We start from the raw sequence: 24,621 nt of genomic DNA on the forward strand, positions 1-24,621 counted from the left end.
ACGTTACACACAAAAACCGGGTATAAAAATACCCTGCAACTGGAGGATCAAGGGGAGGGAAACTCGGGGAATTACGGCTGAGGGAAAACAGTAATAAAGTGAGATCCGGTGTTTTGGCAGTGGGAAGGGTCAGCGCCGCTGGTTCCTGTGCAAGAGCAGGCACCGGTGGTGGGAGTTTCCTACTCCGGTCCCGGACAGTGAAAAGGAGGTGCTGTGACCCTACAACCCTCTGAAATTACAGCGGAAAAGACTGCTATTCACTCCCAAAAATATAAATGTTACCTGAACCCAGCAGCTTCAAAACCCAGCCTGGACACGGCGGCAGTGCCAGCCACAGAGCATCCTGCCCCATTGGGCAGGGCTCGAGCTGCCCTGTGGAGTGGGGTTTTGGGGCACGGGGAACCCAAATTAATTAATCAATTTAGCCAGCTTCAGAGCAGGGGATGCTGCAACTGGATTTGGGTTCAGCAGGACCCTAATGCACCCGGCTGGGAAAACCAAACAAACAGCCCTGCCATCTCCCTTCTCACCTTCCTTTTTTTCCCCCCACCTTTTCTAGCCTTTACGACTGCATTAAGCTTTCCAAATTAAGTCATTATTCCCCAGTGCAGCTCTGGTGCCCTAATTTAACTCGGCTGCCTGGATGCCCCTGCCTTCAGCAGCGACTCAGTAATCCAGCCCCACAGCCCGCCCCGAGCCTGCCCCACTGCTGCTCACGGCCATGGGTTGGGGCAGCACCGGAGACCTCCGCTCATTACCGAGCCTCTCCGCCGCCTTCGGTGGTCATGAATGAGGCCTTTTAACTGCAAAAAAAAAAGTCAAAATATAATGAACGTGCCCTCCCAGGAGACACCTCCTCAGGGCGGTTTGATCTGTGAGTAAGCCCCTTTCAGACATGTTGGAAGAGAAAAAATGTATTTTTACCTCTGAATCATGTTTCTTTGTTTCCTAATTGGAGATGCCACGGGTCTCAGCATCAGGCAGAAACATAAAAGACTTCAGATTTTGCTGCTGACTGTTCAGATGTCAAACTGTATGTCTAATTGGGGTCACTGATACAGCTCTTTGCCCTTCTTTAGGCTGCTGGCTTTGTGCCTTCTCCTACGTTTGTTTGGGCTTTTATTATCTCATGCGATCATTTGCATCTAACTCCACAGCAAATGCGAGTCAAGAAGAAGGAAATAAAATTGCAGCCGCTTTGAAGCAGCTCCACCCGCGCTCAGAATCCTCTGGTGGCACGGCAAGCCAAGGATTCAGGCAGACTGAAAACCCATAAAACAAATAAAGCAGCACGTTACACTCGTTAAAGTCATCATGAATTTGATCTCTCCATCTGATACCATCCTCTTCCTCCTGGAGCACATCTGGATGCTCGGGGAGCAGCTTTGCTCTGTGGGAAACGCTGTGACCTGTCCTGGAGCCTGCAAGGAGCCTGGGCTGGGCAGTGGGTATTGGGGCACCGACTTCTGCACAGAGATGTTTCTGCTCGCTGGCTCCTTACACCACCGAGCATTTGCTCTGGAAACATCTCACCTGAGCACAGCTCTCAGCACACACAAGGCACCGATTAAATACCTGCAGCGGTAATAACGGTGATCGGCGACACCAGCTTCTGCTGCCAAGATCTGCTAGCAGAATTAAGGTAAAATTGTGAAAATTTCAACTAGCATCCCTCAGTTTACTGGGTTACATCATCTGGTTCGCATGGTGCACAGAGCAGCCCACGGGGCTCTCCCACATGCTTGCAGCTTGCGGTCCAGCGACACAGAACCAGTTGAGCATCAGAGAGCAGCCTGTACTCACTTCGTGAGCTTTCCTCCCTCCAGAAGGCATCAAAGCCTTGTAGGAAATCACGGATAGTGAAGAACTTCACCGTTTCAGAAGACAGTTAAATGCACGTAACCAAAATTGCTTCTGTGACTTCACTGCTGCAATTTGGTCCTGCTCCTCCTGCAGCTCTCCGTAAGTTTTTACACCTTTGATTCAAACCTGAAGACATCAGTGGCAAGTGAATCATCAAAGCGTGTCGAACCTCTTGGTTTCAAACACTGATGATGCTAAAAATCCTATTCAGCAGCCAAAGCTAACGAGGAGGTCTGTCCAGAGGTGCTCTCCTGCACTTACTCTTACCTACAACTGCCATTTGTCAATAATGTATGTAACAAAAAAAGTACTTTTAAGAGCAAGGCAACACTTTTTATTTTTATTTAAAAAGGCCTTGATGGCAGGAATATAGTGTAAAAATCATTGGAAAAACTAAAAGGCATTGATACATATTGGAATATACACTTTTTACATAAATTACATTTATTTATTTATTCTTTCATTTGAGGTTCTTATTCGGTATTGAGGTCTAATAGTTAATAGGTCCTGGGATCTGGACGTTTAGACCACCATAGTCTAACATGTACATGTTCATGGGCCATTGCTGAAAGAGAGGGAGAGAAAAAGAAGGCAAAAGTCTCTGTTAGGACACAACACAAAAACATGCATACATCAAATCTCTGACATGTTCAGACACGGGCAGTTGCTCCCACTTTCCAAATAAAAGAACCAACCCAAAAACAAAACACCACCAGCAAACCTGACAAAAAACCTTCTAAGTTTATATTTCTCTTGTGTATTTTTTTTTAAGAAGCGTTTGGTATCATCCACAACCGAAGCCAAGCCCTGAGGGAGAACAGGTTGAATGCATCTCCACTGATCTCATTTCCTATTTTTTGCAGTTTTGATGCGTGCCGGAGCTCAGCATCGCGCCCGGAACAGGGACTGGAGGGGGGATGCCAGGTCCTGCCGAGAGGTGCTACGGGGCCATGGTGCCACCGCCACCTGCGTTTGGGGCAGGGTGGGTCCGGGGGAGCCCCTGGGAGCATTGCTCCGCTGACACCCCCTGACAAGCCCGGCAGGAAAACGCAGCCCCAAAGCTGCGCCAGCTCCTTCGCCAAACCTGGTTGTGCCACTTAACGTCACACTTTACAGGGTTTGTCGGGCGGAGGGAAGTGGTGACGGTTCGAGGAGAGCAGAGAGCAGCATCCTGAAGCAGAAAGATAGGTAGGCAGTAACCCACTTAATATTTGGAAGGCTTTACCACAAGAGAGATCTGATTTGTTGATGACGTGGACTCCATATTGGAAGAGGAGGAGGAGGAAGATGAGGAAGAGGAAGATACCGAGTTCCCTTCGGAGATCCTCTTCCGCTTCCTCTTGGGAACACTGCTGTCTTTTTCTGCCGGGAGAGAGGGGAGAAATGAGGTGTCTGTGCCCTGTGAGCGTGGCCGAGGGATGCGCAGCCCCTCGGGCATGGGGACGCCTCCTGCAGCTGCCACCTCTCCTCCCTCTGAGCATCCCCGCAGCCACGGCCGTGCTGCGGCTGGTGACATGGGCTTTGCCTCCGCCACCTGGCACGGAGCTGCCAATGGTGCTCAGGCACGGGCTAAGGAAATCCCCAAAATGGATGAATCCCAAACTCCAGCCCTCGCAGAGCCCGATAGCCTACAGACGGTGCCCGTGCTGAATGCTTCAGGGCTGTGATGTTGCCAGCTCTGACACCAATATGCCCCTATATATATATATGATACACCCATATATGATACACCCATATATATGTGATATACTCTCACTTATATATGTGCATATAAAATTTCTCCTTGTCTCATTTTCCATCAGCTCACATTGCAGGCTTGCCAGATCTCTCTCCCCTACCTAGCCACCTATTTTCAAAAAACTAACCGGATCCTAATTATCTCTGGGTTGCTAATTCTGACACGTTTGATTAAATGAAATTTACTGTGGAGGATAGGGCAGAGAGAGAAATACATTCGGAGGGATCACAGAAACCTTGTTTCCTTAGAAGCTCAACTGATAAACGATGGATGAAATTAAGGGCTTTAACCAGCGAATAAATTGCTCACAGTGAATAAATTGCTCATGGGAAAGGGACAATCAAATCCTCCAGAAGACGATGAAAATTTGAGTCTAATGGCACAGGTCTCTCGCCAGCTCACAGAAATACAATCATCTAAGATGACAGCTTGCTCCTGAGCCAACACTGAGCCTGACTTTTCTGTTTCCAGAAGGATGCGGGAGGGACAAATGCCTCCCCACAGCCCCCCATCCATTTTGCCCATATATTCTCTGCCACACTGCAGGGAAAGCCATGGATATGTCTCAGCCCTTACCTGTTTGTTTGGCCTCAGTGCAGATTTCAGAAAAAGGCCTGTGTAAGAGAAAACATGGGGTCAGAGCACGCAAGCACCTTCCCCCCACTCTCTGGAGGGAAGCACCCCAAAAAAACTCAGCTGGGTCTCAGGGCCATCCCCTTATCTGCCCCATGGTATCCCCTTGCCCCTGTGCCATGCCCCTTCCCAACATCAGCACTTCAAACTGTTCAAGAAAGAGGCGATAAATGGCTGAGCACCACCTGTGGTGCAGGACTGCAGGTGGTAGGGATGGGACAGGTCCTTCGTGGGTACGTGGCCCCATGGGGCCTTACCTGACTAGTGGCTGGGACAATGCTTAACCAACTAAAACCTCTCTGCGCCGCAGAGCTGGGGGAACTTACTGGAGCTGGTTTATAATCACCATCCGGATGCTCTCCCGTGCCTTCAGGATCTTCTCCAGCCGGTGGATGTCGTAGGTATTGGGGTTTCTGAAAGGGATATCGTCCGGCAGGCCGGTGACCTCCACCGCGTCGGGGCTGTCCCTGATGAGTTTATAGGGCACCATGACGGGCCGGTTCAAGCCCAGAGCCTCTCCTGTAAGGGCAGAGCAGAGGACACCGCACCGACTTTACCCCACAGGGCTCGGGACCACGCCAACAGAAGGATCAAGAGCCTTGCGGGGAGCTGGGGAACCCACAGATGCCACGATGACCGCGGACCTGCTGTGGGGCTGCACCGCCACGTCCCACCAAGCTGTTTCATGTCTGCCTGTCCAATTTATTGCCTGCCTCTAAACTGTTGGTCTCCATTGGTCTCTAGGAGCCTCACGTGGAGACTGGTTCACGGCCCCAGCACCTCTGCTCAGTGCAGAGCACACCCACTGCCGTGCTTGTACCATGCACCCAGCGAGCCCAGCACCGTGCCCGTGGCTGGGCCAGCACCAGCATGGGAGGATGCAGAAGCAGGGCAAATGAGAGGGATTTATCCGTCTCTCCTCGGCTCTCTTAGGCAGTTTGGGGGGTCACTGGGGTGTGGAGATCACATCCAGCATGCTGCATTCAGCAGCCCCCAGGAGCCCTGTGCTGCAGGAACTGCTCTTGCCCACTTTTTGAATTCCTTCTTCCCTTTGGCTTCCACAACATCCTATGGCAGCAAAATATGACAATTTAATGGCATGCTGCATTAGAAGTACTTCCTTCTGTGTTGTTTAAGCCCACTGCCCATTCCTCTGGGTCCCCCTTTAGTTCCTGCACTTTGGGGAACAGCAAGCATCCCTCCCTTCTGTGCTGGTCAGGGTTTTACAAGCCTCTCTCCCCACCTCTTTGCCATCACTTGGCCGTTTCCCTTCTTTTTCAAGCAATTATTTACATCCTACCCCAGCTCCTATTTCTCCCCACTTCCAGTTGATTTTCCTATGACGCCTTTTCCCAACGACCAGCTGGGATGGGTGGGCTCGCCAGGCAGCACAAGGAATCCGCAAAGGGCATTTGCAAATCTCCCTCCACCTCCTGACCTCCTTTTCTGCCGCAGCTCCAGCAGGCTGGCGCAGGGCAGGCACGCACCACGGCTCACGTTAGCTCAGGACGCATCAAAAACGCATCAAAGGCTGACGGCAGCCTGAACAAATCCTGCTCCTGGGCTGCGTTTCGCCCTCCTCCCTCCCCGCTCCAAGGATGAGCTGTCAACAAGAAGGTCACGGTCCCACCTGCGGGAGCGAGGCGCGGGAGCATCCCCGGGGACGGGCTGCAACGCGAAGCAGCGGGAGGAAACCTGTGCTGCAGCAGGCTGCCGTGTGCTCGGCCTATAAATAGAGCCCTTCAGCCTAATTAATTTTAACTACGGCTGCTGTCAGCAAAAACAAACTCGCCTTGCTCTGTGTGCAGATGGGAGACTCACCGTATTTTTCATTGAAAAGCTCTTTCACTTGCTCTCGGAGAATCACCTTCTCTCCGAGCCTGTTGGCGTCGTCCTCATCTGCAAAGCAAAAAGGTCAGGGAATAAAACCTCCCGTTTCTTCCTGACCCCTGGAAAACCCACCCCACCGCCACGGCGCTGCGTCTCGAGACACCCCTCCGTCCGAGCCCAACGCGGGGACACCTCAGACGCGGCTTTTCTTCACTTGCACCTTCCGTCACCTTTCAGAGCAGCGTGCGGTAGCTATAAAATGCTGCCAAATCTGCATTTGCCACGCGCTTCCATGGCTGAGAGCATTTTACATCCACTTTGCGGTGCTGGAAATGACTGCAAAATATGCAAAGCAATGGAGACTCAGGCCCTGAGCGCCACAAATGCTCCCACAAGTGATATCAAGGAATGAGATAGCGCTTTTATAGCCGGGCTCCTAAGTACAGTATTGTTTTATAATATGCCATATAATCAGCTTGGCTTTACTAGCTTTTTTAATTATCCTCATCACGCCAACCAGTTTCTTCTCCGCTCTCTCCTTTCAAATGACATGCCCGTGCCAGGAGACTTTTCCCCAGCTATTCAGCATCCTCAGGGGGCTCCAGGATAAAATGACCGTCTGCGGTACCTGCTCCCCGGGATGCTTTCCCACCCCACAGACATAAAGGGCAGCCCAAATGAAGCTTTTCCACCTCTCTGTGTGGCTCGCCCCCCCAACCCTGGGACACGAGGCAGGACCACGGCACCCAAGCTGGGCAGAGCAGGGATGGGCGCCGCCTTCCCAGCCAAACCGAGCTGGTCCCCGCTGCTCTAAAGCAGATGCCGGTGAGCTGGGATGTGCATGCCCACCATTACATGGGAATTTAATTCGGCTCCTTAAATACGGGAATCACAGAGACGTCACCTCCACGAAGCGAGCTTGCCATGCTCAAGTCACGTATTTTTGCCCAGGGGAGGTTATTTAAAATACCAAGGTGAACGCTGCGAGCCTTGGCACAGCTGTGAAGGACCTGAGCATCTTCTGCCCGCAGTCTGGGGCTATTTAATTTGATTTTGAGCAATCACGTGGCTTGAAATTTTGTTTTATGTACGCATGGAAAACCTCACGTGGGTCCCTGCCTCCCTGAGAGGGGATTTGGAGGCTGGCGCTCAGCACCGCTACTCGCAGCAGGAGCTACGCGCTTCGGCTGCTGCAGGGCTCGGTCCTGGGAGGAAGCTGCCACCCTTACATCTCAGTGCCCTGCTGCCCCAGGGTACGGCCCCAGCAAAGCCTCTTCTCGAGCTGCTGAGCCTGAAAACGGCAGTTTTGTATGCCCAGACATAACTGGGAGCAAAGGGGAGAAGTTTCTGTGAAGGAGCCTTTGGGCCAAGTTGTGCTTCAGATCCAGAAATGGCGACAAAAGGAGCTCAAAAGGGATGGAGCGAAAAATAAGTAAAATGGAAGAAAATGAAACAAACATCTCCAAGGACCTCTGGTTTCAAGAAACAAGACGTCTGCTTGCCATGCCACTCCTGAGGCCGTGGCACTGCTGCAAGGGGGCTGGCGGGGGCAAACCCTGCGGGCTCCCTCTGTGACTTCCTTGTCATTTATGCTCAGTTGCTGGGATGTACGAACACACCCGCATGGAGGTATAGATGGTAGCAGACAAAGAAACATCAAAATGACGTTGTTCTCACTTGGTTCATTTTCCTCTGAGACTGAAAAATGCAGAAGCTCTTTCCTTTCCGCTAATGCCCCGGGAGACCCAACTGGCAGAAATACAATCCCGAGGTTTTTTTTCTGCCTTGTGGTGGCTTGTGCAACGGGCAGCGCTCCCGAATTCCCATCCGGGGACACAAGCCAATGCCACAAAAAAGCTGGAACTGAGCATGCGTAACAGAGAAGCCAGAGAGGAGGCTCCGTCCTGCGGTGCTGCTTCCCAGGGACCTGCCCCTGCATCCTCTGTGTCCCCACCACCCCTGGGCAAGAGAGATCTCGATCTACCTTTACCTTAGACATTTGGTTTGGGACAACATGCCACCAAGGATGTGCTAAGTCCTGAACAAAAAGCAGGTTTATGAATGCTGCTGGGTTCAAATCTGTGCTATCTATTTAATTTATTATTATTTTTTAATTAAATAAGTAGCCAGTTGACTATTTTTTTTTCCCCAAATCTGTAATGTGCTTATTGCTATTTTATCACCGGATCAGGACTCCCTGCCTCTAGCAATTAACTCAGCAGGGTCACGCTTACGCCTGCACTGAGCCCAGGCACGAGCTGGGGATGCTCACGGGGCACCGCGGGTGTCCGCACCCCGAACCCAGGTGATGAATGAACCCCGCCGTTATCTGAACACGCGGGTGCTCCAGCATGTCCACCAGGAGGTGACCACTGCCCAAATTATGTCCCCACGGCCTGGTACCCGCTGCCCTTGCAAGCAGACGGCCCCTCCTTGGGGCAATCCCTCTGATTTCAATGGAGCACGCCACTGGGCTTGGGATCAGCGTGCTGACGGCTGTCAGGATCTGGCCCTGAGCCTCCAGAGGACACACACGCACCTCTCCTCACCTTCCAAATCTTCTCAGGGTGCAGTTCAGTGACACCAGTGTAAATCCGGAATAGACCCGCTAACATTGCTGCGGCTGCTCCGCAGTGACCTGGGGTTAACGCAGACAGAGGCAGCTCCGCCTCTGCGTGTTCTCAAAGCACAACTAGAAATGTGCAGGAGCACGCGGTGAGCAACCAGACATGGCCAGAACCCCAGATGCTGGGAATAAGCCTGGTTCCGCTGAGGCAAGCACCAGGCAAGCTCCTCTGCTCCTAAGTTAGCAGAGACGTTAAATCCTTGGAGCCTGCACAGCTGCACACCAGTGCCCAGAGCGTGTTAAAGCAAAGAAAAACAAAAAACAAACCAGCCCCCCCAAAAAAAACCAGCCCCCAATCTGTGCAAGTGCTCACTGCGAATGGCAGGGGACCTTTTAACACATTAACTGCTGGGCCACGGGGATGAGCTAAGCGTGACTTGTCAGGTCGGCGTGCCTCGAGCAGAGCTGGCACCGACGGCCACAGCCCTGCGGAGGAGAGAGCATCAGCACCACAACACAGGGCTGGTGCACACAGCCTGCACCACTCCGGGCTTGGTGTCACAGGGAAACACAGCAGAGAGGAAAAAATACCTGAAATTTGGAGTTTTAACGCATTTTCATTCCCACATTAATAGGCAAGTGCATTTCTTGTCTGCTACCATCTACGATGCACCAACTGAGCTACGTACCATTCAAGGCAGCGTACGCTTTTTCCAATGACGTTATCCGTCTAGGGGCTACAGCGCAAGTTAAAAGAAGAAAAAAAAAAAGAGAGAAAGAAAAAGAGAGCAATGAGTGCTACAGCTTGGTTCTGTGTTCACAAACAAAAGCAAAACGCAGGGCGATGCTGTCCCGACTAAGGTTGCTCTGCTCCCGAGTCCTTGCGGCACAGAGCTGGCGGTGGCTGACCTGCTGGGCAGGCTGCACGGCCCAGGGGCTGATCTGGGGAAGTGCCTAAGGCCCCGAGCATCCCACGGGGCTATGATGTGCCCCTAAAGAGCCTGGGGGACACTTGGGAGGGAGGGAAAACGTAAGGTTGGAGCAGACGGGAAGCAAAGCGGAGTTGGGTTAGTTCTGCAGCTACGGGGGGCGCCGCCGAATTTGCTGAGTGCAGAGAGGAGCAACATCACACCCCTCAAAAGAGGCAGAAAAGCAAACAGTTCAAGGAGGTCCGGGAAAGCAGTCACTGCACAAAATATTTTGGTGAATGTGCAATGCAAAGAGGAAGAAATGCAGATGGGACACGCCTGCACGGGCAAGGGAAACCCGCTGGGGAGAAGGGTCGGGGTGCTGGAGCACAGGCAGGGGGCGAAGGCAGGTCTGGGAGCTAATAAAGTATATTTTAATTTGTATTTATTTGGAAATAAATAAAATAAAGCCAAACATTTTCACCTTCAGGTGAAGATGTCAAGGTGCTGTTATTAAATCAGGCTGATTAAGAAAGATAATTGAGTTTCTTGCCCTGGTAACCCAGGTGTGCTCAGCCACCCACCAGGGTCACGGCCGCTGCTCTCGTGTGCGGAGCACGCATGTGCCGCAGCACCGCCAGGACAAGGCAGCGCCCGGCTCCCTGCAAAGTGCAGAAAAAAAGGGGTTTGGGGGTCTCTGAAGACCACAGCAGGACATGAGGCTGTGAGGAGCGGGAGCAAAGCAAAGGAACTGCAAGGCTGGAATCGGCTGGGCGATGGCACTGCCTTCGTGTATGTGGGGATGCTGTGTGCACCACGTGGAAGAGAAAAGGAGGAAAAAACAACAACAAAAAAAGCAAAGATCACGGTGATCCCAACCACAGAGGTGCTTAAAACAGGCTTGGAAGCCACACAGCCGTTTACACCATCATCTGCTCCATGTTCCACCTTCAGACTAACAACGCTGACCAGCTTAACGGTAAAACAAGAAATAAGTCATCCTGGATAAAGGAAGGCAGAGCAGAAGGAACAACAACCCAGCGGCTCTCACGGGGCTTAAACAGGGGGCTGAGGGATGTGGGGCTGCCCGGGAGCCGTGGGGATGGAGAGAGCCACGCTCTGCTCCGGTTCCTGCTGCATCCAAGTGCTTTTCTCTCGTTGTTTTTCTTGTGGTTCGGAGTTTCCAATGTGAGGCACATCTCATCAAAGTCTTGCGGAGGATTGTGCTCTTGTGATTAAAAAAAAAAAAAAAAAGGATGCCTGGATGTGTGGTTTTTTTAATTAAAGAACACTGCCTGCCCTACTTTATTAATTGGAGTGTGGGAAATAATCTATCAGGGTGGTGGGGAGTTTGGGGAATAGGACAGATGGAGCTGGTGTACATTTTCAATCAAAGCACATAAAAATTAACATACAGAAAGATATTTTTTTTTTGCTAGATTACTTATGCCTGATTTTTTTTTTTCGAAGGCTCAAATTAAGCCTGTTTTGTATCTCTGTGCCTCAGGACAGAAGAAAAGAAAGGCTAAGTGCTGTGTTTGTAGCACTCGCGCTTCACCCCTGCTCCCCCACTTCTGTCTGAATGCAGAAGGATCGCTCTGCTGTCAAAAGGGGAGTGTGAAGGTCTTTTGCACCGAGCAGACAACAGCAGTGGGAAGAAAAGGAACTGGAAGACAAAATGCCAGCCTCTGGAGGCCAGAGGGGACAGAGCCGCGTGGGAACCCCGGCCCCCTGGCTGCGCTGTGCCTGGTTTGGGGTGCGGAGGGGTGCAAGCCCCTGGTGCAGCATCCCCGCGGGACAGGGATGCTCGCTGCAGGGAGCAGCACGTGGATAAGGTGTTGGCAGCTGTGCCAGCAGCATCAGGACCGCTGCTGAGCCTTGAAAGGCAGCTGGAAACCCGTGCTGAACAACTACGCTACAGATGCTGGCCTGCTGTGGACACGGGGGAGCACCCACGGCTCCCCATCACCTCGGGGTTTGCTTTTCCCCAAAATGGCCTCATTCTCCAAAACACCTTCTTCTGAGCCCAGAGAGCACCTCTGTGCACACAGGCATCGGCCGATCTCATCCCCACAGCTGTAAGGGAGAGAGCATCTTGGCAGAGAAATTACAGATAATTTGGAGAAAAAGAGCGCCAGGCACTTGCATTATATTTAAATCAATTTATCTGTTTCTGTTGCACTCAAAAAATGGGTTCTCCTAAAATTAGGAGAGCAACACAGAACCCGCTCCCCTGCATCCCTGCGGTTATTTGGGCAGTTATTTGCCATGCGGAGGGTGCACAACTAGCTTAAAGCAAACGAAATGCTGTTAATTCAGCTTAAACCAACTAAAATCACACCAAAGTGATTTTTTTATTAAAAAAGTTTATGTTCAATTTCCTTTCTTCCTTAAAACGTATATTTTTCACATCACTTTTGGCCAAGATGAGCCATGAAAATGTAACCTCCCTTATATCATTAAAGTCATCTCCTGGGCTTTCTGACTTTCAGGTGCCTTTGCAATACCCTCCTGTTTGGGAGTAGCCATTGCTTTTATTTTACCGCTCCTCCGTGAAATAAAAGAGATGTTCATTGATTTTGTTTTAATGCCAAGCATGCACTTCTGTTGGTCTTAATTTCATGTGGCAGGACTTCACTACAAAAGATTGAGGCAAAAAGAACATGACAACCTCTCTTAAATCTGAATTTTTTTTGATCTATGGCTATTTGGAAATCATTAATTTTGTTAAGGCAGATAAAAAGCAATCGAAGGAAACGCAAGGGATGTGCCACTGCGTGGCCACCATCCACCGAGGTGTGAGACGATGGAAAAGCAGGAGAGAGGTTAATTGCTGTCAGTGGGGATTTTTTTGGGGGGCAGGGATGCCGTGACCTCCTCCGGAGCCCTCTAGGTAAGACAATACACAGAATAAAACGTCTTTGATTTTGTGCTAGCGTGGGCAAACCCGTGGTGCGAACGTTCAGCTGGAGAAGGAGGGAAAAAAAATGTGCATGGAAAATAAAATCAAACTCTTCTACATCTCTATTTATCACGCTGCATTTCCAAGCCAGCTGGCAGGCTGAAATATTTGCCTTCTGATGTGCTCCTTTGCTAACGGTGAGATTTGTGTCAGATCGGTGTCTCCTAACGCAATTACCCAGGTTACGGCAGGGGAACGGGAAGGGCTGGAGGAGCGGGCCCGCCCTCGGCTCGCCCCAGTGCTACGTCCCTGTGATCCCCCGGAAAAGCCACGTTCTGCTAAACTGGCATTCACCCAAGGCTCGGTTAAAGATCCGGCCGACGCGAGATAAGGAGGCTGATAAGGAGATAAGGAGGCTGACCCAAAGCCTGAGGAGGTCTCAGGGGACTTCTCCGTGGACGTGGCCGGGCAGGGAATTGTGCTGCGCAGCCCCTGCTCCCAATTTCGCAGACAGACCTCCTTTTGTCGGAGCCGTCTCTGGAGTCTACCACCTCTCTGCAGCTCCCAATAAGGCCATACAAATGTTTTCCTCTCTGTCATATTTTTCTTCCCTAAATTGTGCCATCTCCGTGGAGGCTGGCCAAGGAAATGGAAAGCCATCAATAAAGACGACAACGGTTTTTGCACCCATCTGTGCTCTTCCATTGGCTGTGATTGCAGACATTTAAAACAAAGACAGGTTTTTAACTGCATTTCTAGCAGCAGCTCTTTTCCAGAGAGCCCAGGAGGGAGAGACGGAGCTGCAGACCGGTGCAGACCGATGGGGGTCCCGCAGCGCTCCCCCCTCCCTGGCACCCTGCTGGTGAACCCTCAGCTAATTGCAAGGTATTTACTTTTAGGAGCGTGTGCTTTCTTAAATGCAGAACCTGGATTCCTGCCCTAGATTAGCTCTTTAAAAACGCCGTCATTTGAAGGAAATAGCAGCAGTACAACTGCATGAAGCTGAGGCCAGCTGCCTCGGTTGGGGGAACATCCTCAGATGCATCAAATAATGGCAAAAAATAAATAAATGGGAAACACAGGAAAGCAAGGTCGGTGACAACCTTCTTCCAGCTGATAAAATCAGCGCACCATTCACACCACACAGCTCCCTGCCCAATAATAAACACCGAGCCAACACGTTGCTTAGGCAAAAAGGCATCATCTCTTACCGGGTTTGGGGATGAGTCCTTGGAAAGGCCTGTAAAAAAGAAGGAAAAAAGAAGATTTCAAATGAAACGTCACCAGGAATGAACCCCACACTCCCAGCTCTGGGCAGCACGCTCTTTGTGGGTATGAAGACACGCAGCATGGCCTAGCAAGAGCGATGGATTCACATGAACCTGTTTCCCCGACCCATTTGCACCAGTGCCTTCCCCTTCCCTACTGGTGCCCCCCCAGTTTGGCTGCAGAACTTGCTGATGGAGTGGTGTCCCCCTGCTGCAGGAGCCCGGCTCTCTGCTCTCACTCCAGCGCTAACACCGTCCACTTTTATCCCACCTCAAGTCCTAGAAAAGCTGTTTGGGATTTCTCTGCCCACGCACCCGGTGCCCTGAGATCTCCCACAGAGCCATTTTGGGGGCTGCAGCCCTGCCGGCGCCATTCTCAGCCCCTTCCCACCTCCTCCCTGGGCAGCAGGCGGGAGGAAGGAGCGGGAGGAGGCTCCATTTTATGACCCACTCCAAAGCATTAACTGCCAGTCGAATTGCTGTCTTGGGGCTGGAGGTCTGTGCTGCATTTATAGGGGCTGGCGGAGCCTGCGGTGCATTTAGGTTGGGGCACAGCAGCACCGTGCCAGCTCCCTCCGCTTTCCCCCTGCCCGCAGGGTGCAGGCAGCTCTGGGGGCCGTACCTCGTCACTGTGAACTTGATTTTATCGGCCACGGCCAGTATCCTCTCCAGGTTCTGAGAGCCAAAGGTGCAGGGCTTGCGGAAGGGGATGCCGGGGGGCAGCCCCTCGATGATCACCGACCCCGGATTGCTTTTGATCCGCTTGTATGGCACTTGTACGGGGTATTTGATCCCCAAGGCTTCGCCTGGAAGAGAAGCAAGAGGTAAGCGTGCAGGATGGCAGGGATGTGGCCTTGACCGTGGCTCTGGCTCCACCCCCAGTCCCACCCAAACCCCGGTGTTTGCTTGGGGACATTATTTGGAGATAACTTCACATCCCTGTCCCCTCTCTGATGTCTGGCTGTAGGACTGAGCCTATGGGTTGCCTGGCAATAATTACACTGGCTTGCTGGCTGATGAAGAGCAGGTCCTGGGGAACCTGGGCAAGTCTCACCCCATCTAGAAAACGGGATAAAGGCATTGCCTTGCCTTGCATGATACACAGCAGGTGCTTGGGTGGGCAGGGCATGGGGATACCCTGCAGAGCCCAAGAAGGTGTCCCTAAAAGACCCTAAAAGATGGGAAGAACGGTACCTAACATCCAAGCACTTGCTGTATGGCCCCCCCTTATTCTCTTCCACCCCCATCCCTAGGCGCTCAGACAAATCTCTCCAGCTCCGCTAATGAAATCACCATCGCTGTTCTGCACCGAGGGGGGATAAAATATGGAAAAGCCCATCTAGGGACGGCACAAAGGGCTCTGCGTGGGAGCCACCTACACAGCCAGCGCCTGCGGCAGAGACCTTGTTCCCCTCCCTGGGAAACAGCAACTCCCATCCTCGGGCACCCAGCAAAACACCAGCCGCTCCGCAGGGGAAGGGGGAGACAAATGGAAGCACCCAGCAAGGACGTGGTGGGGGAGAGGGAGGGATGGGGGCAAAAAATCAGGGAGGGGAGAGAGGGGAATGAAAATAACTCCCACCCCGATTCCTCACCGTATTTCTTATTGAACAGGTCCTGGACTTGTTCCCGCAGTGTGTTAGCAATGTCTATTCTGGAAAGCCTGGCATCATAATTTTCTGTAAAATAAAGAAACAATTATGGACTTCTGCTGTTAAATTAAAAGGCACTCAGTGACTTTTAAGTAATACGATTTTCTAATTATAGGAAAGTCCTTATCTTGCAATTAGCTAATCTCTGGAGTAGGCCATTCAAAGTCCTTAAAAATAATCTAAACAGAAATATGTTTTTTTCCCCTGCCTGTTTGCTAAGAATAAAAGCTGCATGAAATCGAAGATTCAGTTGTGATAATTAGCAGCGTTAAAATAAAGCACGCTCAAAACCCTGCCTGAAAAGCCAAAGCCCTTTAAAAGCCTCCATCCCTCTTTGTGGACTGCTCGAGTGGGGCAGCACTCGCCCATAACAAGCCAGGGGCTCTCCGTGGCTGCTCCTTCCCCTGATTTTTTGAGCTGCCCCAGAAAGATGCACCCCACGCTGGAGATGTGCTGTGGTGGGAGTGGTGTTTGTACAAACATCACCCGGGTGGAAAAAGCCACAAAAAATGCAAACCCCGAATCTTACAAGGCTTAATTATGTGTCTCGCAAGGTCAGATGGCGAGATAAGCAAAGCTGTTTAATTAGGGCACCATCCAGAGCACTTCAAGGCTCTCCCATGGACCTGCGGGACCTGCCCCTGGCTGCGCATCCATCTTCCAGCTTGTCTACTGCCTCTCTCTCGCCCTGTCTCCTTTCCTTTTCTCCCTCCCATCCTTGATTCTCTCCTCTACCAGTCCCTCAATCCCTAAAATCTCATGGCAGCTCCTTTTCCACATCTGTTTCCCCCATGCAATGAGGTGGAGCCTCCACGCCCCTGCCACGAGGGCTCTGTGGTGGCCACGGGATGTTCCCCAAAGTCCCCCGGTACATGCAGGCCCGTCCCGAAGGCCTCTTGGGGCTCACCTTGGAAGCCCTGCCTCTTCACAGCGTCGTCCAGCAGCGTGTCACTGCAGTCCCTCTCGCCGGCAGCTGGGGCAGGGGACACAGAGGCGTTAGGACCTGCGGTACCACCGAGGGGATGCACAAGGGCTGGGCTCGGCAGCGCTGAACGCCACGGCTGCCTTTGCATGGGCCAAAAATGAGGTGGAGAGAGACGGCACGAGATGTGCAGCAGGGAAATGCCCTTGTTCCTCTCGTACCCTGCCCTTAATGGCGCTTTGAAGCCTACCTTTGGCTCCTGGGCTGTCCGATGCCATCTCCTTAACGCCCTCTGCCAGCAGCTCTGGCCTGGAAAAGAGCGAGAAGCAGGCGCAGCGTGAGCGAGCCCCCATCCAGCAAAGCCATCAACGTTTTACTGCTCCATCCATCACCGAGGATAACGCTCCTCCAGCCGCAAACCCACTAAACATATCTGGCTAATGCAATTTTAAAGCTCCTGCAATACAGCAGGGGAACTTCGGAAATAATTTTCATGCTGACAGCCTCTTTAGTGAGCCCGTGTAACACTCCATGGGATAAGATTAAGCCTGCGCTGGCTGAGCAGCTTAAATCAGTGCCTACAAACTTTTATGAGATGTGGTCCTGCATGTGTCTCGGGGACAGGAAAAGCCTGCCTAACTGCTTTCAACATACAATTGGCACACGAAATTGTCATTGTTTGGGTGAGAAACCCTCAAAGATACCTAAAGACATTTAAAAACCCATCTCTGCAGGATTCTTTCCCAACGCCATTGCTGCATGTTGACAGTGGCTTCTTACAGCTCCCCCCAGCTCCTGTGACACCCCCTCAGTGCAAGGACAGCATCTGCCTGATGCCTGTAGCATGCGACACCCCTCTGGGACACAGATGTGCACATCTGGACCTTGGCTGGAGCCACTGCACGCAGGAAAACCCTCTGGGGCGCCCAGCCCCTCCTTGCCCCATGCCTGGCACCCTTGGGTGCTCCCTGCTCCTAAGGCCAAACCCTTGCAAAGGTGACTTTCAAAACAAAAAGACAAAGGGAGAGACCAACAGCAACGCCGCTGACTCCTTGGGGACTGCTCCACCAAGGCCACATCATTTGATGGCTTCTAATCAAAGAAATTCACTGATGGTGACCAAGTGATGGGTGCTCTCCAGGACACTGCATCGCGGCCGCGTCCCCAGGAGCAAGAGCTCCGAGCTGCAGCATCCTCCCCGCGGGACGGGCACTCCACTTGCCTCACCTTTTAATGACAAACTGGATGTTGTTGCTCGCTTGCAGGATCTTCTTCAGCTTTGCAATCCCGAAGCAGTTGGGGCGCCGCAGCAGGATGCCCTCCGGCAAGCCTACGACGAACAGGTCCTCGGGGTACATCAGGAACTTGGAGTAGGGGACTTTGACTGGCTCCGATATTCCTATGGCTTTCGCTGCGGGAGGACCACGTCTCGTTAGCTTGCCCCGTTGGATCAAGGCAGCAGAGACACGATACATCAGCGGGGGTTGGGGAGGTTTTGGGGACTTTTCTGGTTATGCTGGTAGGGATGTCCTGTCCGCCTGATGCAGGTGGATGGGAGTCAAGGCATGAAGCCAGGCAGCCACCAGGACTTTCATTTGAGTTTTCTGCTTTTATGTGACCAGCCCTTAGTAACACGTCCTGACGCAGCTGCAAGTGTTTGCATCGGGGACCCCACGCCCAGACCTCACGGCCAACCCTCGGCCACACAAGGAGAGGGGATGTCAGCTCTCACTGCTCTGCCTCTGGCATTTTGGGGCCGCACGGGCAGAGCTGCACCTTCTGTCCCCAGCAGCAGAGAAACCTTCTGCCAGCTCACAAGGTGCACATAAGCTCACTTGCATTTTCCCTGAGTTAAGTAACCTTTATATAAAGTAGTGGGAGGTAAAATACATATTTTTTCTGCAACTCCGAATGCCCTGATCAACTTAATTAAGTTAGGAGACGCATCCTTTGGCACCGAAAGCAGGCAATAACCTGCTTTTTGTTATTTTTTGCAGCGTGCTCCCCAGCAGACCTCTTTGCCTTTCCTTGCGAGGAGGAGGGAGCATGGGATGCTTGGTGTGTGCCCCCAGGGCAGGGCACGCCAAGTGCTGGCCCCTGCACCCAGCCAGCCCTCCTGGCCACGACACAGCCCAGACGGATGGAAAACCCTCTTGGATATTTCAAACGAGTGCTGGGCAGCCCTGCCAGCCCCCATCTCTGCGGGAGGAAGGCTGAAGGTCACCGCCACAAACCCTGGGCTGCAGCCAGCAAAAAGGCATCGAGGAAGCCAAGGGGAAGAGCTGCAATAACGAGGCCCAGGGAGACTTCAGATGCGTTCACAAGCCCGGCAGACAGCAAATGAACAAATTAGATTGCACCTTTCCTCGGCAACCGGTTTGGAAATGGTAGGTGACATTTCTTAGCAATTAGGAGCTCCCCGTGGCCGAAGGCAGCACTTGGCATTACACACACATGTCGATGACCAGCTCACCGTATCTCGTGTTGAACAAAATTTCCACTTGTTTCCTCAAATGACTTAAAACGTCCCCTATACCATCTGCAAAAAAAATAAAAGGAGAGATGCTCTGAGAAATCCGCTGCCTCCAGTGCAAGCGACATGCAGCGAAGGTGAGCAGCCCTCGTGAGCTCGTCCTGCCTCCAAAGCCAGAGCTGGTCCTGTGGCAGCTGCCTCCAAACTCAGCCCTGAGCGAGGAAGGGCAGGGATGCAGCACTAATCTCCCCGCTGCGCAGCAGCAAGGAGGAAAAATAGGGAAAATGTAAGTCTGGGCAAAAGATGCTACCAATGCGAGAGGGGAGGATGGAGACCTGCTCGTGCGTGGAGGTGGCACTGGTGGGATCTGCTCCAGTCACCAGCACACATCAGCTGAGCATTGCATCCCCAAAATACAGGGGTGCCCTTCTGCATGGAGCTTTCTGGTGGCTGGATGCTTTGCAGATGATGTAAACGGCACACCAGACACAACCCAAAATACATCCGTGTCCGTCTAAACTTCCCAAACTTTGCAATTATTGGAGATGCTCCGGGTTCATCAGAACCTCACCTGATGCCTCCATCTGCTTCTCCTCGTGCCGTGACTCCTCACCGGGCCCCTTCTCGGTCCCTGCTGAGGAAGAGGAGGGTGAGCAGTGGCCAGCACCAGCAAAGCCAGACCAGATATGAGCAGGAGCCTTCCAGGTCCCCCACCGTCACCCAACGACCCCCATGCCTCTCGCTGAGCTCTGAGCCCCTGCCCAAGCACAGGCTCAGGCTGGCAGTGTCACACTGTCCCCCAAAACCTTGGTCATGCCATGGCAGCACCCAACAAGCATCCCCTGTCTACCAGAGCTCCCAGCCAGCCCAACTGAGACCATGACTCTGGAAGAGGGTCCTGACCCCATCATCTTGGCTCGCATTTACTCATTTCTGATACATGCATGAATTTCCATGCACTGGGACATCCAGTCTCCTGGACGTGCCATTTCCATCACCTGCTACTGCGTCTAGGATGTAGCTCGACTCCTCCGAGGCCATGTGCGTGGTCACCGGGTCGTGCATCTCATCTGAAGTGGGTGATCGGTCTGTGGACAACACACCACGGGCAGCTTTTCTTTCAAGGAGAGGGGCACCAACCCCAAAAAGAGGTTTCAGAGGGGGTTGGCCCATCAGCAGGGACTGCTCTAAGGGCATCCCCAGTCCAGGTGGGAGCCCCACACGCCGTGGCCTGCAGCATCCCCAAAATGCACCTGACCTCTCAGACCAAGGGGAAAGAGCAAAAGTTTCTTCCTAACTTCTGCAGAAGGTGAAGAGCAAAAATGGTTCAGAATGATTTAATTGGCTTAACTCCATCTGGACACTCAGTTCTAGCTTAAAAAGTTAATGCTGCTTGACTGAACGACTCCACCTTGGGAAGATCATTCCACTAAAGCTGCCTTCCTCCCTGAAATGACACCTCCTGAAGTCTCCCTTACATATATATGCGTATGCCCTCTTAATTTAAACCTGTATCCCCTAATACCGGACTCTCTGATGCCCTCAAAGAGCTATCCAAATTTAGCTTTAAATAAACCTTTAGCTAGTTTAAATACTTCAATCAGGTCACTTCTTAATCTTCTCCTCACAGGATAAATAATCCAAATTTCATCAATTTCTCCTTGTACATGAGCACCTCTTTTCTATTAATCATCTTCATTGCCCTAAGCTGTACTCCCTCTGACTGAACTGTACCTTCAAATAAGGCAATAAAAAGTGGACTCCAGACTTCAAGTGTGATCTACCTGGCTCTGGAGAAGTGATAACACCTCCTCCTCCCCCGCACTGCCAGCTCACCATGCATTTAACTTTCTTCTCTTCCACGAGCTGCCAAGTTGAAAATGAAAACGTTTGATCTACCGCTAGCCCTCACTCCTTTCTCCATCCCCTGTAGTAACCACACGTTAAATCCTTTCTGCGATAATCCTGGAGCGACTCCCAGAACATCACCCGCATAAGGGGACCGGTGCCTTTGGGTGCAATGGAGACTGCAGCAATTTGGGTGCAACGGGGATCGGCATCATTGCTGCTCCCAGTATCGCTCGCACTCGGGCATGTTGGGAGTCGTGTTGCTGCCCTAATTCTGGTGAGATTATTAATTAATGTTTGTAAAGCACACTGAAAATGCAAAGTGCTACCTATCCACTCATTAAGCTCTAAGCGTTGTCCTACCAGTCGGTGCGCTACCCAGGTCAGGTAGCTGCTCTAGAAATGGATGTTCCTGGGGAAACAAGGCTCCCAGCTGCACTCTAGCACCAGCTGCTCGGTCTCTGTCCCCAGCTCTGTCCCCATGTATCACCACCGACCTCTCCCAGGAAGAAACGTGGGGAAACACACCAGTGTCGCCATATCCAACATGTTTTCAGCACGTGCTTAAAATGCTTTAAAAAAAAACTTGTTCTTACAATCTCTTCTTCAACAGGCTGGCTTTCTAAATTTAGTGCCTTGTCAAAAGATCCCACACTCAATATCTGGGATCTTCCAAGCCCACACCCAAAGGAAAGCAGCAAACCCAGCCGATTGCTGATACGCCCTTTAAAATGACTTTCAGTAAAGAAATAAACGGTGCAAGCGTCGAGGCGGACAGCCTGCACCGGGAGATGACCCACAAGTGGATCTTCTCCAAGCTAAACTTTGAGAGAGCGCAACGCAGCACTCCCTGTGAAGAGGACCCCAGCGCCTACCTGGAACTGTGATCTGAATGATGTCCAGCTCATCCGGCTCAATTTTGATCTGCCTGATCCCACCCAGCTCTCCTGAGGTACCTAAGGGGGAAAGACAACCAAAGACAATCTCCAGCGTAGAATCATACAATCATTCAGGTTGGAAAAGGACTCTGAGATCATCCAGTCCAACCTTTAACCTCGTACTGACAACTCCACCACTAAGCCATGCTGCTAAGTTGAACCTACACGTTCCTCGAAGACCTCAAGGGATGGTGACTCAGCCACGTCCCTGGGCAGTCTGTTCCAATGCTGCACAACCCTTCTGGTATAAAAATTTCTCCTAATATCTGACCTGCGTCAGGCTCTGGACGATGCTCACAGGCTGTCCCACCGTGCTCAGCTGGGCTGGCACTTATCTCGAGACAAATTTTCCTTCATTTCGGGTAGGACTAATTCACTCAGAGTGGCTTTGCCTATCTGGTGGCATTTAAATGGGTCCAAGCCCCCGAGTGAATCAGGCAGCAGTGCAGCAACCTCATACCAGGGAAAAATCCCGGGGAATTTGTTTGAGCCTGGGGAAAACATTTCCTTCTTGTTGGCAGTGGTCAGAGCACCGACACAGCTGATCGCTGCCGCTCGGCTGACGTCCAGTGACCCAGTCCTGGCAGCTTTCACGTGGAAAGGAACTTGGAGATGAAAGACTTCATTTAGCATCATTTTTAAGCACGTGCTTAAGTCTTGATATTTCAATTTACGTGCTTTTTGGATCTAATTGGAGGGTCACAGAGTAAGACCCTTTGTATCTGCATCTATCAGATGGAGATAAAATCCCACAGGAGTGCCCTGTGGGGAAACTGTATAACTGAGGCCACACTTCAAAGGTACTTCACAGCCAACTTCTCTAGTGGCTTTTCACTAGGAATTTATCCCAGCTGCCCATCCGAGTGGGCTATCAGACTGCTCAGAAGCACAACGAGGTTAGCCTGTGTTCCCAGGCGTTCACCCACAATTATTTTGTTCATGCAGCAGGAGGGGGATGGCTTTGTTCCCCAGCTTTGCATTTGTTTTGCTAGGTGGGTTTTACTGCCACCACCCTGCACGGCAGGCCAGCTGTGCCCGCGGTGCAAGGAGGACACGTGCAGCACACCCCTCGCGCTGGATGTGCAGTCAGCCCTGCCCAAGGGCTGGGGGTCACCCCCTCACCGGGCACTTCGCGTTTCCTGGGGTGGCACAAAATTCCACCCCAAAACATTGCCGTTTTGCAAGAGAAAATGAATTGTTCCTCACCTGGTTCACAGCTTTCAGAAACACTGCACTTCTCCGACCTGGAAAGGAGAGGCAGACAAGAGGGGTAGTAACAAAGCAATCAGAAGGAAAGCTTAAACCCACGTGTGTGTTGGACCCATCCCAGCGGGAGGGGGTTTAACAGCAGTCCCAAACCTCACAGACCCCATCCCATTACGGCAGAGAGCAGTGCGTTAAGCCTCATTACAATGTAGTTACTCATGGAGCAAAAGCAAACGGGGAGAGAGGAAAAAAGTCAATTGATTTGGTAAATATTTATTCTGCCCAAAGCCTTTCTCCCCTGGATACTGGGCACTATCCCAAACTTGTGTCTACAGTTAACTTCACACGCTTAGAAATTTATGCAAGGTGTTCGGCATCCAAATTAGATCACTTTGCATTCTCAGGATGGATTTTCTTCCTGTCTTTCTTAAACGAGAACAACCATGGCACTTTGGCAGCAAAACATGAGGAATGGCAGTGGAGAACGCGGTCCTCCATAATGCTGGTCCTCTGAGGGAAGGGAAACCCTTCTGAGCAGGCTTCACATCCCTGTTGGCTCAGGGGGGATTTTCAAAAGCACTCCTCACTCGCCTAAATCCACTCAATGGCGTCAAAGTACGGGCACGGTGAAGGGATCCAGGAGAGCTCTTGAAACACTCTCCCCAGTCCTGCTGTAAGGACAGATCTTAAATGGGTAAAAAAGGATGTCTTGTCTAGCAAGTACAACATATATCAAATTGGAGCTTTGGGTAGGGGTTTAAACTTCTCCAGCTCAGGTCACAGTCAAGCTTTCACTAGGGAAATTTAGGAGGATGTCTTTAGGAGGGGTGTGTTACCCTGGAGTGTCTGGCACTGCCCTGGACCTAGACTCTGACCTGGGTGGACCACAGGTATGGAAATGCTGTGCTCCTATCAGGGAACTGAGCTTTTCTCATTTGCAGGAAGAACAAAGCAGGATTTGAGTATCTTTCAAGCACACATATTTTTTCCTGCAGGTCTGTGTGATCAATGCATTGGGAGATTTAATTTCTGCCTGCGGGAGAGCAAAGCCCATTTAGCACCACCACCACCCCAGGAATTCACAATTCCCGTTGGACCTAAAAGTTAACCACAGAGCATGGAAAACTGGGGAACGTGGCCTGATTCAATGTGCATGCACACAGCGTAAACCAGGAATGATGCACATATAGACACAACCAGGACAGGTCTGATAGATTCGAAAGGGACCCCAGGATGATCTTCAGGTTGTGCCTGAATTTTAGCAGTAGAATGAGGTCAGCCCAGCCCAGCCCAGCCCAGCATGCTCCATGTCCCAGCAACACCACGGGAAGTGCCATCCAAACCTGGCTGAGCACAAACTGCCCCTACAAAACCTATTTTTCTTCCACAAAGTCTTCTGAAGCGGTTTTACTGCACCACGCAACCCCTGCCTGGTCCCAGCTGGAGCATGGCAGCTGAGATAGGGCTGGTGCGGCACCAGGGATGCTCCCACAGAGATGCAGCAGCTGGTGTTCTACCTACTGCTTTGCAGAAACCAGCTCAGCACCCCTCGTCCCGTCTCTCCGCCTGCTTGTTTTCAGTCACACCAATTTATCAGCGCGGTGAAATCTTCTGTGGCAAAAATTAAAAGTGTCCTAATTGCAAATGTTAACAAATGAAGAGAAAAATGAGAAGCCTCAGGCCAGACTTCAGCCCTGCAGTGTGCTTGGGGACCAGCGATATTTGCAGTATCACTTTTCCCTGACACCCCTGTGACACTCTGCTGCTCTCCAAGTCTAAATGCTTCCAGCCACGTTCAGCACGGTGTGGAGAGCAAGCAAGAGCTAGCTAAAAAATGGCTTCGTGGCCAAGCCCTCGTGCAGGATTCTGGAGAC

The 24,621-nt window shown here is 51.7% G+C and overlaps 1 protein-coding gene across 11 annotated transcripts in view; it reads right to left on the reverse strand.

The window, feature by feature from the left end:
- Positions 1–2,180: 2,180 nt before the first annotated feature.
- The window catches only part of GTF2IRD1 (GTF2I repeat domain containing 1), a 58,196-nt gene continuing 35,755 nt past the window's right edge, over positions 2,181–24,621 (reverse strand). For 5 of the 11 annotated variants that reach the window (XM_040532905.1, XM_040532907.1, XM_040532900.1 and 2 more), the window contains exons 12-28: positions 22,748–22,785; positions 21,479–21,559; positions 19,754–19,843; positions 19,327–19,389; positions 18,756–18,821; positions 17,510–17,693; positions 16,533–16,591; positions 16,268–16,333; positions 15,304–15,387; positions 14,331–14,514; positions 13,652–13,680; positions 9,320–9,367; positions 6,056–6,133; positions 4,561–4,753; positions 4,178–4,215; positions 3,089–3,225; positions 2,181–2,428 (exon numbers count right to left, since the gene is read on the reverse strand). In XM_040532905.1, the coding sequence (XP_040388839.1) occupies positions 2,354–2,428; positions 3,089–3,225; positions 4,178–4,215; positions 4,561–4,753; positions 6,056–6,133; positions 9,320–9,367; positions 13,652–13,680; positions 14,331–14,514; positions 15,304–15,387; positions 16,268–16,333; positions 16,533–16,591; positions 17,510–17,693; positions 18,756–18,821; positions 19,327–19,389; positions 19,754–19,843; positions 21,479–21,559; positions 22,748–22,785 (1,513 nt within the window). In that variant the 3' untranslated portion in view covers positions 2,181–2,353. The remainder of the gene's footprint in view (positions 2,429–3,088; positions 3,226–4,177; positions 4,216–4,560; positions 4,754–6,055; positions 6,134–9,319; positions 9,368–13,651; positions 13,681–14,330; positions 14,515–15,303; positions 15,388–16,267; positions 16,334–16,532; positions 16,592–17,509; positions 17,694–18,755; positions 18,822–19,326; positions 19,390–19,753; positions 19,844–21,478; positions 21,560–22,747; positions 22,786–24,621) is intronic. The other 6 variants (XM_040532909.1, XM_040532901.1, XM_040532911.1 and 3 more) reach the window with 3 other exon arrangements.

This window comes from Cygnus olor, chromosome 20 (assembly GCF_009769625.2).
Source record: "Cygnus olor isolate bCygOlo1 chromosome 20, bCygOlo1.pri.v2, whole genome shotgun sequence".
Classification (NCBI taxonomy): Eukaryota; Metazoa; Chordata; class Aves; order Anseriformes; family Anatidae; genus Cygnus; species Cygnus olor.